Source organism: Geotrypetes seraphini, chromosome 4 (assembly GCF_902459505.1).
Source record: "Geotrypetes seraphini chromosome 4, aGeoSer1.1, whole genome shotgun sequence".
NCBI lineage: Eukaryota > Metazoa > Chordata > Amphibia > Gymnophiona > Dermophiidae > Geotrypetes > Geotrypetes seraphini.
Genome location: NC_047087.1, coordinates 45653690 through 45668429, shown reverse-complemented (window position 1 = coordinate 45668429; position 14740 = coordinate 45653690). Strand labels below are relative to the sequence as shown.

The 14740-nt window shown below is 43.1% G+C and overlaps 1 protein-coding gene across 2 annotated transcripts in view; it reads left to right on the top strand.

The window, feature by feature from the left end:
- Positions 1-14740, top strand: part of URI1 (URI1 prefoldin like chaperone) — a 211327-nt gene that overhangs the window by 178208 nt on the left and 18379 nt on the right. For both annotated transcript variants that reach the window (XM_033941954.1, XM_033941953.1), the window contains one exon: positions 8842-8984. In XM_033941954.1, coding sequence (XP_033797845.1) covers positions 8842-8984 — 143 coding nt within the window. The remainder of the gene's footprint in view (positions 1-8841; positions 8985-14740) is intronic.

Here is a 14740-nt window from a genome sequence, read left to right as displayed (position 1 = left end):
ATTTCTACTGTCTTTTGTTGTGCCACAGGGCTCTATTAAGGATCTTGGAATTCAAGCACATTTCTTTGCTAAAGACATTCAATTAGTGATGGCACATAATTCCTGAAATCCAATATTTCAAGCTGCGTTAAACAGAAAACTAGATCAGGTAAAATATTGGCTAGATGACCACATATTAATTCTAAATCCCTCAAAATGTGAGGTAATTGGGCTTCTGACTTCGAGAAACTATCATATATGCTGAGATGATCTCTATCAAGCCATCATGCTGAAGAAGGAAATTATTTCACTTGGGGTTCTATGGGAGAACCAGATATCATTCTCTTATATTTCAAAGATAATGAAACGCTCTTTTCCTCCTAGGACAAGCAGGTATTATGTTCTCACATGTGGGTGATGCCTTTCACAAAACATAGTACGGACACTGCCAAATGCACTGTCACTTTAAATCTTTAAGCAATGTCCATACTGCTCGTGTGCTGGTGCCTTCCTGCCCAATATCGGCTAGCGGGACTATTAGTTCATAATTTTCCACAGAGCTGAGAAGCTGTGGCTTCAGTGTTCTCAGCACATCAAACTTTCTCATTTTTTGGGTGCCTTCCTGTCGTCATTATTTTTTGTCATATTTTCTCCATGTTCCTTTATTTATATTGAGATTGGTTCATTTTAATTTTTTTGTTTTTGGCCTTTGGGTCACTTCAAGCTCTTTTTTTCTTCCTAGGAGCATCAATCATTTTTTTGTTTCATTTTTACTTAAGTTCCCCAGGCCATTGAGCCCTTTGACTTCATAGAAACATAGAAATAGACGGCAGATAAGGGCCACAGCCCATCTAGTCTGCCCACCCTAATGACCCTCCCCTACCTTTCTCTGTGAATAGATCCCACGTGTCTATCCCATTTGGCCTTAAAATCAGGCACGCTGCTGGCCTCAATAACCTGAAGTGGAAGACTATTCCAGCAATCAACCACCCTTTCAGTGAAAAAGAATTTCCTGGTGTCCCCGTGCAGTTTCCCGCCCCTGATTTTCCACGGATGCCCCCTTGTTGCTGCGGGACCCTTGAAAAAGAAGATATCTTCTTCCTCCTCGATGCGGCATGTGAGATACTTGAATGTCTCGATTATGTCACCCTCTCTCTGCGTTCCTCGAGTGAGTTCAGCTGCAACTTATCCAGCCGTTCCTCGTACGGGAGATCCTTGAGTCCCGAGACCATCCGGGTGGCCATTCTCTGGACCGACTCCAGTCTCAGCACATCCTTACGGTAATGCGGCCTCTAGAATTGCACACAGTATTCCAGGTGGGGCCTCACCATGGATCTATACAATGGCATAATGACTTCAGGCTTACTGCTGACGAAACTCCTGCGTATGCAACCTATGATTTGCCTTGCCTTGGATGAAGCTTGCTCCACTTGATTGGCAGTCTTCATGTTCTCACTGACGATCACCCCTAAGTCTCGTTCTGCTTCAGTTCTTGTTAGGATCTCGCCATTAAGGGTGTAAGTCTTGCATGGATTTTGGCTGCCCAGGTGCATGACTGCATTTTTTGGCATTGAAGCTGAGTTGCCAGGACCTAGACCAGCGCTCCAGTAGGAGTAGGTCGTGCATCATGTTGTCGGACATTGAATTTATGTCTGTTGTGCTTTTGCCCACTACATTGCTTAGTTTGGCGTCATCGGCGAATAATGTTATTTTACCTCGCAGCCCTTCTGCCAAGTCTCTTATAAAGATGTTGAATAGGATCAGGCCCAGGACCGAACCCTGCGGCACTCCACTGATTACCTCCGTCATTTAGGAGGGGGTACCATTCACCACTACCCTTTGAAGCCTACCTCCAAGCCAGTTCCCAACCCATTTCGTCAATGTGTCGCCCAATCCTATAGAACTCATCTTGCTCATCGGCTGTTTTCCCCTCCAGGTCAAAATCAATACCGAGTGGGTTCAAAAAATTCTCTTGATGCAGTAAGACCATTTCAGACTCCAATCTACATAACTGGTGCGTCCAATGCATCAGTCTTGAGCATTGGGACATTTCCTGTGACCTCTGTTGACGTATGCAAAAGAGGTCACTACAAGCTCACAAACTTAAATTTGAGAAACATTTTGGTACCCCATTAGCGTTGACATCAAGCATGGCTGGGGATACCTATACAACTTGTTAACTTCCTAAAATATTTAGGTGTTTGGATAAAAGTTTCAACAAGCTTCCTGTTCCTTCTACTTCTTTATCCTTACGGAATCGATTACCTTTATGGAATTGATTTTGATTATTGGTTTGTTTTTACCAGAGTATGTATGGACTCCTGATGCAGGCGTTTTAGCCGAAACACATTGAGGGGCATAATCGAAAGGGACGTCTAAGTCCGTTTATGTCCATCTCGCAAGTCTTCCAAAGTTAAAAAGAGCCTAAGACACATTTTCGAAAGATATGTCCAACTTTTTTTTACTTTTGAAAATCGTCTAATTATGCATCCTGCCAATCTGATCATCCAAGCCACTAAATCGTCCATCTTTATACCACATTTCCGTCCAACTTTCCGTCCAAGTCCAAAACGCCTAGAACAAGCCCTGTTGGACGTGGGAGGGGTCTGCAAATTGATGGACTGCACACCCAGACATGCCACCTAAATAGTGGGGTACCTTACAGGGCACTGCTGTGAACTTCACAAAAAGGGTGCCATAGCTTCTTCTCACTACAGCTCCCTTATAGGTGATGGTGAGCCCCCCAAACCACCTCCAGAATCCCATAGACCCACTTATCTACCACCCCAATAGCCCTTATGGCTGCAGGAGCCACTTATATGCCAGTAAAAAAGGGTTTTGGGGGTGTATAGGGCAGTGCACATGTTTAAGTATCAATGCAGTAATTACAGGGGCTTTTGGGCATGGGTCCTCCTCTCTATGGGTCCCTAACCCACCCCCAAGATGACTTAAGCTGCCTCTTGGCTGGACAACTAGGCTTTCCTATGCCAGGCTGCCAGGTGATGATGGTCTGCTGGCTGAAATTTAACGTTGTGAATAAATTTTTTATGGGGGGGGGTTGGTGATCACTGGGGTAGTGTGTGGGGGTCTGTGTTATGTGTTTGCAGTGCTTATCTGGTGAGTTTAGGTGGTTTTTTGTGACTTAGACCATGTTTTACATGGTCTAAGTCACAACGTCCAAGTTCCGTCGATCCTGGGATATATAACTTTCGGTTATACATGCTGTACGACTAAGTCTAAGCCAGCCCACGTCCCGCCCAACTCCCGCTCTCAACATGCCTCCCAAAACGCCCCGTTTAGCTTTGGATGTTGAGCAGCACTATGAAAGCCTAGGTCGTGTAGAAATACATCCAAAACCTGTTTTTAATTTTGACACTTGGACGTTTTTGATAAATGTTCGTCCAAGTGCCGACTTAGGCCGGTTTTTAGATGTTTTTCTCTTTCGATTAAGAGCCCCATTGTGTTTCGAGTCCTGTGACTTGCCAGATGTTTTTATGACTGGTTGACTGACTCATTCATTTGTATTACAACTACTGGTTGCTATTAAAGTTTGAAGACCTGGCCCCTTCTGCTCTTGTGTATTGGATTTCGTTGGCACAGAGGTGTTTGTTTCCTGTGCTTTTTGCTGATGTTTGGATAGACAGAATTCTTTACATTCCACCATAATAATTCCTCAGGTATACTGTCCTGTTTCAGTTCTCTACAGTTAAAGCATTCCATTTGTCCTTACATTGACCAGGTTTGTTGTGCAACTTTTAGTTTAATCAAAGCTGGACATTGTTTACAGTGGTCTTCCAGCAACTGTGATTAAGAAGTTACATTCATTCCAAAACACTGCCATCAGACTGTTTACTTTAGCACATTTTTATGACCACATCACTCCTTTTCTTAAGGATATCATTGGCTTTTTGTCAAATATTGTATCATTCATAAAACTTTGATCATTGAATTAAAACACTTCAATCTGGTATGCCATACTATTCTGCCAATCTTATTGTTCCCTACTGCCCTGCTCATCCTCCCAGATCTGGTGAATAAGAGCGTACGCTGGTAGGGCTAGTCTCAGTTAGGGCGCTGGTCTTTGACCAGAGGGCCGCCGCATGAGCGGAAGGCTGGGCATGATGGAACACTGGTCTGACCCAGCAGCGGCAATTCTTATGTTCTTATGTATGTCCCTTCCTGCTGTTCATTTGACAAAACTCAATTCTACCCGTCATTCTGCATTCTCTGTCGTTCCTTTTCTATGGAACTCTCTTCCTTTGGATATCTGGTCAGAATTGTCCTATTTGAGATTCTGAGCATTTATCAAGGGTCATCTTTTTACTCAGGCCTTTGGTGGGGAATCATGAGGTATTTGGAGGACTGGAAAGGTGCCAGTATACTCTGTCTTTGTTGGTGATTTGTTTGGGTTGTTGTTTTTTCCCTATTTAATAATTGTAGTTCTGTTTTTAACTATTGTAAACTGCTCTGAAGGTTTCTGAGGGATGGTATGTAAATCATTAATAAAAATAAACATCTCAACACTCAAACATCTGTTACACTGGCATTGACATTGGTGCTAGCTGCAGCAGCACTGCATCAGGATTGTCGAGCATCGAGCTCCACACAGCACTGAGACCTGACTTCTTCATCGATGCCTCACGCATCAGGGGATATAGCACATGGGAAAGCTAAGAAGCTCAAAATTTCTTCCCCATCTAGGCATGCCACTGGACCCTCCCAAGCATTGACTTCATTAATGCACAGTAAAGGTCGACACCTGGAGGACTGTTCTCCATCTCTTTAGATGTTATCTCCACAGAGATGTACATCGACATTGAGGTCTCCCATGCCAACCAGTACAGCAGACTGCTCCTATGCAATTGTCTCTTTTGGTACCAGCACCAACTATTCAGAAAAAAATCTGGTCTTAGACAGGATTTTGAGGCAACCGATTTTCATTGCATGCTTCAACAGAGAGGGGAGAAAGATGTAACTTTAGGTGATTTTCAAAATTGGTTGGATGAAAGTAAAGGAGATCCAGGTTACCAGATACTGTTGACTGAGGAGACAGCACAAGAAGTGTGTGCAAGAGACAGAAAAAGGATTCAGAAGAAGATGCAAATGAACCAGTGATGGAATAAAAAAGTGTATCTGAATTCAAGAACATAAGAATTGCCGCTGCTGGGTCAGACCAATGGTCCATCGCGCCCAGCAGTCCGCTGACATGGCGGGCCCCAGGTCAAAGACCTGTGCCCTAACTAAGACCAGCCCTATCTGCGTTTGTTCCGGTTCAGCAGGAACTTGTCCAACCTTGTCTTGAATCCCTGGTGCGTGTTTTCCCTTATAACAGACTCCGGAAGAGCATTCCAGTTCTCCACCACTCTCTGGGTGAAGAAGAACTTCCTTACGTTCGTACGGACTCTATCCCCTTTTAACTTCTGAGAGTGCCCTCTCATTCTCTCTACCTTGGAGAAGGTGAACAACCTGTCTTTATCTACTAAGTCTGTTCCCTTCATTATCTTGAATGTTTCGATCATGTCTCCTCTCAGCCTCCTCTTTTCAATGGAGAAAAGGTCCAGCTTCCCTAATCTCTCGCTGTACAGCAACTCCTCCAGCCCCTTAACCATTTTAGTTGCTCTTCTCTGAACCCTTTTGAGTAGTACCATGTCCTTCTTCATGTATGGCGACCAGTGCTGGACGCAGTATTCGAGGTGAGGGCATACCATAACCCGGTACAGCGGCATGATAACCAGCACTGGTCGCCATACATGAAGAAGGACATGGTACTACTCAAAAGGGTTCAGAGAAGAGCAACTAAAATGGTTAAGGGGCTGGAGGAGTTGCTGTACAGCGAGAGATTAGGGAAGCTGGACCTTTTCTCCATTGAAAAGAGGAGGCTGAGAGGAGACATGATCGAAACATCAAGATAATGAAGGGAATAGACTTAGTAGATAAAGACAGGTTGTTCACCTTCTCCAAGGTAGAGAGAATAACTCTCCAGAATAACTTTCTCCAGCTTTTTCCTCCTTTTAATATTGGTGGGAACGCTCCCCCTCCTCCCTAAATTAGGGGGCTCTTGAAAAAGCACTAGATTTTGCACCCCACTTCTCTATCTATGGGAACTAAGACTGGGACTGTCTCGCCCTCCATCGTGGCTGGAAGCGTCGGAACCCCTTCTTGGGCATCAGGTATAGCAATTCCTCTAGTAGCCAAAAACTGATCCTGCTCGAGCGCTATAATCCCATTTCCAGATTGAGTAAGTTTCTCATGGGGTACCCCCACCTGATCTTGAAGTCCAGCAATGGGCATCACAAAGCTAAGAATATTCTTCTGTATTAGGTTTGATGACACCCCAGTTTCAGATGAGTAAGTCCAAGGCTTTCCTTTGCAGTTTACCATGGTTCTCCCTGCAATTTGCCTATAGCAAAGTCAGAGCTCAGCAGTTTGTTTCCTCTGTCAGTACCATCTTAGACATTTCTCCATCCAGGTTCTATAGGGTGGACATAGCAGCCAGGAAAGATGCTGCTTTCAGGTCTGCCATTTTGAAGTCAGGTTCAGTGGGCTTGCCCTAGATTCCGGGGACTTAGTACGTCCTTAGTGTTAAGGGCCACAAGACGCATTGAACTAGAAAGAAAGATTAGGTTCTCAATAATCTTTCTTGTAGATGTGTCTAGTAGTCCTGAAGCCCCGCCCTGTCAGTGGGCTTTGCCTGCCTTCTGCCTTAAGATCAGTCTGAATTTGGAGAACTCTCTGTCTCGAATGAACTGAGAGGATATATATAAAAAAACATGAAAATGCTCAAGAAAGCAAAGTCTGGTTTAAGTCTTTGCTTTATAGCAGGATATGCAAGTAGCTACAAGCGCTATATAAGATTAGTGCTGGTTGCACACAGTTTTAGTGTCTGTTTTGATCAGTTACTTGAATGTTAGAATGTTTATGGATAGAATTATAGAGTTGTGGATTTTTCCCCATTTCCCTTCTTCTGGTTATGTCTGTCATTACAGTACTACTTGATTGCTTTTGTACAACTTGAGGGTTCAGGAGCAGCTCCCTGGGAAGTAGGCAGAGCTCAAAAGATGATAGCATTCTGCAAGCAACTTGCAGGTTCAGATGCAAAACTCTAGTGTTCAAGACCACTAGACACATCTACAAGAAAGAACCTAATCTTTCTGAGAGTTGCCTTCTAAACATAAAACATAAGATGGCCTAAAGCAATGGTGTCCAACCTTTTGGCTTCCCTGGGCCGCATTGGCCCCAAAAAAATTTTCTGGGGCCGCACAAACGCTGCAGCAAGATAGAGGAGGGAGCTGGTAAGATGGTAAACACCCGGGGGCAGCAGAGGAAAATACTGCATTGCTCTCGACCGGGGCCGCACAGAATACTTCAGACACCCCTGGCCTATAGATTTTCAGTATAGGACATAAACAGAAAGATGCATCTTAAACTTAATCCTATAAAAATTAGCCAGTGCATTGAAAGGAGCTGTGAAGAAATATGGCTAAACGTGATGTACCAGTGAAAAGCTTCACAGCTGCATTTTCCACCATCTGCAAGGCCTTGATGGTGACTTGTAATCATAATTATTTTAGATAACATTTAAGGTTCACAGTAATTTTCAAGACAAAGTCATGTGGTTCCTGCCATGGAACTGATGTAGTGTTGGCCTTGGGTTATGTTTTTCTATCCTGTTTCTCTTGAGGGATGCCAGTGGGAAGTTGGTTAGATTTTTGGAGGGTTGGATGTTTTAATGTGAATATTTAATTTGACGTGTAAATTGGTTTGAATGCTAAATGTGAGAAATAAATAATGTACACAGGCTTAGAGAAATCATATGATTTGATGATTTCCTTCATGGTCATGCAAAAGAAATCCAGGCATAATCTGTAGCTGACTATTTTTCAGAAATATTTGTAGCATCCCAGTATTGTCTTGAGACATTGCTTCTAGCTCCAAGCCTGTGTTTTTGCATCCCTGCCGCCACCTCTTACCTAGTACACCTGAAACACTAACACGTAGGAAGCAAAGATTACTACTATCATACAGTTGAAGTTAATGAAGCTGACATCAGAGAAAGGGCGGGACTTCCGGAAGAGGAAGCAGCGCAGCGCAGGGCTCAGAGAAGGGGCAGGACCACCGGCAGAGGGAGCAGCTGGGTTCACTGCCATCCAGAAACAACGGTAGGCAGCTTCTCTATGCGGGAGGGGGGAGGCTGTGGGGGTGCGAGCATTCCTTCGGGTGGGGGTGCGAGCGGTCCTTCGGGGTGGGGGTGCGAGCGGTCCTTCGGGGTGATGAATCGGACGTCGGGGGGGAACTATGTAAAAAAAAATTTGTACAACGCGCATGGTTATGCACGGTTTGTAAAATGATGTATAATGCGCGCGTTATATGCGTGAAAATACGGTACACATTAGTGATATTTTTGATGTGTAGAAAGAAGTTGAATGAGCCCTTGTCTATGTGCTAGCATTTGTGGAACTTTGTACAGAGCCATGGCAAGATATAACTCACTGATGCTTTATCTACTTCACCACTGCCAGTGGTGCCCCTCCATATTTGCACCCTGTCGGCCACATTGCAGTACCGTATTTACAGCGTTGTTCCTCTTCAATCTCCTATGCCAAGAGTGATCATATAGCTCCATGTCAGTTCTGCTTTTCTTAGGGAAGTCAAAAACTATCTTTGTCTGTAGGGCTTAAGGTAGCTGTGCTCATTGCCCTGGACATAGATCTGTATGGTCACCCTACATTTGACAGCTTTTAAGCTTGTGAGCTGCTTCAAAAAATAAAATTAGGCAAGCATAAGATTTTTATTCTATATCAATTCACTTCAATTAACCGCTTTGTAAATTAATAACTAAACTTCATGTCTGAAAATTTTCAGGTGAGAATAAACACGGGGAAAAATACCACTTTGAAGTTCAGTGAAAAGAAAGAGGAGGCTAAGCGTAAAAAAAAGAACAATAACAGTAATGGGCATTTGATGCCAGAATTGCCAAATATCAAAACACCCGCTGATATTTACAGGTATAGTATATATACATTGTACAAAGCCTGGTCCAAGAAACATTCTTGGTTTAGATGTTTTGTAATACATTTTTACTTTAAAACCATCCCATATCACATTATTTTTATAATACTGCTCTTATGTTGTACAGTGGCAGTAGCTGCTGCTGATATTAAGAGTTAATTCATCATGGGGCCTTACCAATCTAGCGTGCGCTAAATGCCCTATGGGCATCTTGAAGAATTTCCCCCTAAATGGTGCCAAATGTCACCATTTACAGTTATGGTGGTACTGTCTTATGATGCAGCTAGTTCACAGTAAACATATAAAATTAATTTTCCTTTATAATTTATTATGGTGATTCTGTTTTAAAAACTGTTTACTAATTTATTTTCATTAGTTGCTTGATAACTTTGCCATTATAACCACACATCAAGGTATCAAAATTTTTAGTAAGAGTAATTTTTTTCATGGGGGGGCTTCCCTTAGGCTTGAAAATATATAGTATATATCTTTTAAAAAATCAGAGAGATTTGCATATAACGGAGGTGACAGAAATGCAAATCTGCATATTCATTAGGGATATCTTGAAATCCAATTGGCTGGTGGTGTTACTCAAGTAGTACAGTAATAGATTAAGGGGTTTTCCCTCCCCTTTTCAAATATTATACCACCAGGCAGCAGGAAGGTACTAATCAAATGTGGAACTACAGGTCCCAGCATGCACTGAACTATGGAGCTCAGTGTTGAGACATAGGGGAGGGACTCGCAGGAGAGAAGTACAGACAGCCCCCTGCTTCAGAACGAGTTATGTTTTTAAAGCTGTTCTTAAATTGGATTTGTATGTAACTTAGAACTTGTAGATTTTAAGATTCTTGTGTTTACCTCTGCTCTCAGCTGACAAAAGGGTCAACTGTCCCTACTAGTGTTCTCTCCAAGGTACAGCATGCACAACCACACACTATTCTTAATGTGGCTGTACATCATACCTGAATCTGCTACAGGAGAAGTGTAGGAGTCTATGCCACTAGAAATTCTGCTCAGTGAAATCAAATGAAGGCTTTTTATTAGCTTAATATTCTGAAAGGTATTTTAGAGCTTGGTAAGTACAACCTTTAATCTGCTATATGATACTTTAAGCAGAGATGTGTTAGGATATGTAGGAAGAGGGGCCTGTATGATATTATTTTGTTATGTTTGTATGTATGTAAATATGTATGTTTTATTATTATCCACTTAGTTTTTCAGTGGAAAAGAAAAATTTTAAAAATAAATAAATAAACCACGCTCTTAAATACGAGTTGTACTTAAGACGGGTGTCTGTAACCAGGGGACTGCCTGTATTTCTACCTAGGCTGGGTTTATTCTAGAGAGGTCCCTAAGGGAGAAAGAGGAACTCTCAAGTTTTCCCTAGAGATAGGTGAAGGCAGGCCTTGGGAAAACAGACTGGTGCCTGTATGTACTTGGCTGAGGTAAGACAAATTCATTCTATTTTTGTGTGAGGCAAATGATAACAAAAATTCTCTTTGTATGCAATTGTGTCTTGGCTGTTTATCCTAGGACAAGCAGGCAGTATATTCTCACAGATGGGCAATGTCATCCATGGAACCCGGTACAGACAGTGCTAAAGTGTACTGTCACTTTAAGGGCTCCTTTTACAAAGCCACGCTAGAGCCTTAACGTGCGGAATAGCGCGCGCTAGCCACTACCGCCTCCTTTTGAGCAGGCGGTAGATTTTCGGCTAGCGCACGCTAATCCAGTGTAAAAGTTTTATACAAAGTTTTATACAAAGTTTTACTGTCACTTTAAGTTTTACAAAACTTTGAGACTACCTGTACCGCGCATGCGCGAGTGCCTTTCCGCCCAACGCCAGCTCGCATGATTGTCAGTTTTTCATTTTCCACGGAGTGAAGAATATGTATCTAAGCTTCATCCAGTCAACTTTACCTTCCCGCTTCATTTTTCATTATTTTCATTATTTTCTTCGTTATAGTTGTTTTCTTTTAATTTTTTTATTTCCTAACAAAAAATTATTTATGTTCACCATTGGGGCCTGTAGGCATTTTTTAATCCTTTGTCCACATACTCTGAACGTTTGGCAGTCTATTATGCTTACACTGACTCCACCCATTACTTATGATGTAATTTAAGGCGCTCTATTTAATTTACATTCAGATCAGGCACCTTTCTTACTTTGTAAGCTACACGCTTGAGAGTCATTCATTCAACCTCTGCTGGTAAGTTCACCTTTTTATAATTCTTTTAAAAGTTTTGTCTCCAGGTTTCACAGCCATTTAATTTTCTATTTATTTGCTTGCCTCAGCCTTCTAATGCTTAGTTTTTTTTAACGGCGTTATAGCATTTCTATACACAAAATTAGAACAAAAACAAAAACTGTGGATACAGATGTTCTGGAGATAATTTATTAAACACTGATATATAAAACCATGAAAATTCAATTAAAAAAGTACAATGATAAAAAATACTGTGATAAAAATCCAACCGGACCCTACACGGTCCGTGTTTCGGTGAACACGCCTTCCTCAGGGGTTCAATGGTTTGCAAACTCACATATAAAGAATTGGACTGAAAACAGTCTATTGTCTTTAAACATGTGAGAAAAGAACACCTCAGACAAACTGAAGTAGCAAAAAAAATGCTAAGATTAGAGCAGTTTTGTCTTTAGTTCCAACGGTCCTATTATTATTTTTTTAACTTAATTTTTACTTATTTGCTTGCTTTGGTTTTGCGACTTCTTAGCTTTCATTTATGGCGGTATCGTGGTTCTTTCACGGCGCTATAGCTTTTCTTCCAACAGGGTTAGAGGTACGTTTAATTTGTTTCGTTTTTTAAATAAAAATGCATGTCCAGCACTATAGTTAGGATTGTTTAGATTTTAAATAGGGTATGCCAAGCTGCTTTATTGTTTTAAAGAATATTATTAACATAGTGCACAGACCCGTTTTAGTATTCTTTTGATCACACTATTTTTTGCTTTAAAATGCTCTTTATGTTGCCACCTTTGCTAACGTTATTCTTGTATTAGTTCATGTTACATGGAGCAGTTAGTGCCTAGTTATGTTAACTCTTAATATAGCATGGTTTCATTCTGTGACCATTTGTTCAATAGGACCATTATAGAATAGCGTGCTGCCATTTTTCATTTTTATTTTTCTCCTTTCAATGTTCATTTTCAGTTAGTATTTTACCAAGGAATCATAAGACATTAAGCCCTAATTTCCGAATACTTCTCGGTGCATTGTTTTAAAGACATTTTAGCCTTAGATTTATATATTTTATTATATTATTTAAGGGCGTAGATTGCTATATCCACAAAATCTCAGAAGAGACCTATTGGATATGTAATCCTTCTTCCCCTTCCCTTGCTTGTGTCACAGTCTAGCTAGCTCAGTTTCATATTGCATTAGATCACTATTTTTCATCTAGTTTCTTCTTTGTGTCCGGTCATTATGGTCACTCAGCATTATAAGCTTATTCTTCCTTTTTTTACACAAGGATTGTTTAATTTAGAGGTTTGGAGTTCTTGTAGCTCATTAGCTATTCATTCATATATCACAGCGATGGCGAACCTATGGCACGCGTGCCAACTGTGGCACGCGAAGGCCTTGCAGATGGCACGCGCAGGGCCGCCATCAGGGCAGTACTACCAGGGGGTGCACAGGAAAGAGAGCTGAACGGGGATGATGGGGGACCCGCGGGATTAAATATAACTCGAGCCGCGAGGCTCGTCTTCTACTCCGACTGCCCTGCCGCTCACACAGCCGATCCGAAATCTTCCCTGACGTCAGCGCTGACGTCGGAGGGAGTGCTTAAGCAAAGCCCGCCCTCCGACGTCAGCGCTGACGTCGGGGAAGATTTCCGATCGTCTATGTGTGCGCGGCGGGACAGGCAGGAAATAGAAGACAAGCCTACGCGGCTCAAGCTACATTTTGCTGAGAAAGTTGCTAAGATGGGCTGGGAGGCAAACGGGGAACACAAAAGGGGGAGGGAGTGCGTTTTGGACACAAGGCATGAACTTGGAAGAGAGGAAGGGAGGGAAAGAGATGCTGAGGTGGGGAGGGAATGGGTGTTTGGACACAGAAGGCATGGACTTGGGAGAGAGGAAGGGAGGGAAAGAGATGCTGAGGTGGGGGAGGGAATGGGTTTTTGGACACAGAAGGCAAGGACTTGAGAGAGAGGAAGGGAGGGAAAGAGATGCTGAGGTGGGGGAGGGAATGGGTTTTTGGACAAAAGGCATGAACTTGGGAGAGAGGAAGGGAGGGATAGATGCTGAGGTGGGGGAGGGAATGGGTTTTTGGACACAAGGCATGGACTTGGGAGAGAGGAAGGGAGGGAAATAGATGCTGAGGTGGGGGAGGGAATGTGTTTTTGGACACAGAAGGCAATGACTTGGGAGAGAGGAAGGGAGGGAAAGAGATGGTTGTGTACACGGGGAATGGAAGAAAGGAGAATTTTTGGTCATAGGGAGGGAGTGAGGTACAGACAGTGGTATACCAAGGTGGGGGTGGGGGGCGGTCTCCCCCGGTTTTATGCCCCAAGGGGGTGCACAGCTGGCCACCCTCCAGTGTTCTCTCTAGGCTGGCAAACTGCATCTCTTTAGCCACTTGAGTGCCACCGCCGCCATTGGGAACAGGCCGGTGCCAAGTTCTCCCTGCTTTTCCCTGTGGGGCCGACCAACTCTCGCCACCCGCGTCAATTCTGATGTCGGAGAGGACGTTCTGGGCCAGCCAATCGCTGCCTGGCTGGCCCAGAACGTCCTCTCCGATGTTAGAATTGACGTCGAGTGGCGAGAGTTGGTCGGCCCCGTGGGGAAGAGAAGCAGGGCGAACTCGGCGCCGGCCTGTTCCCGATAGCGGCAGTGGCAGCCTATTCCCCAGTGGCGGTGGCAGCATTTTCCCAATGGTGGTGGCATAGGGGAGGGCAAGGAGAAAGAAAGAAAGGGGGGGGACAGGGAGCCAAAAAAAAAGAAAAAGAAAGAGGGCTGGGTGAAACAAAGAAAAATGGGGCACGGAGAGAGAGAGAAAGACAGACATACAGAATGAAAGGGGGTATGAAGAGAGAGAAAAAGAAAGAAGGGGGCAGGGTGAAACAAAGAAAAAGTTTGGGGAGGGAATGAGGTCTGGAGGAGAGAAAGCATACAGGAGGCTGAAAAAAGGGAAGAAATATTGGATGCACAGTCAGAAGAATAAAGTGCAACCAGAGACTGATGAAATTACCAAAGGTAGGAAAATGATTTTATTTTCAATTTAGTGATCAAAATGTGTCCGTTTTGAGAATTTATATATGCTCTCTATATTTTGCACTATGGCCCCCTTTTACTAAACCGCAATAGCGTTTTTTAGCGCAGGGAGCCTATGAGCTTCAAGAGCAGCGTGGGGCATTCAGCGCAGGTCCCTGCGCTAAAAACTGCTATCGCGGTTTAGTAAAAAGGGAGGGGGAATATTTGTCTATTTTTGTATAGTTGTTACTGAGGTGACATTGCATAAAGTCATCTGCCTTGACCTCTTTGAAAACCCGCGGAATATAAATGATAATTAACATTTTCTCTGCGTACAGCGTGCTTTGTGTTTTTAAAATTTTATTGTTGGTAGATCATTTTGACTTGGCCACAAAGGTAAGGGAGGGAGAGGGAGGGGAGCTGCTGAAAGAGTCTACCTTGACGTGGTTGCAGGCTTACAAATCTTTTGGTCAAAGAGTGCGGCGACAGAGAAAAGTATGTGTGTATTCGGCCCATGAATGAAATCATTAAAACATT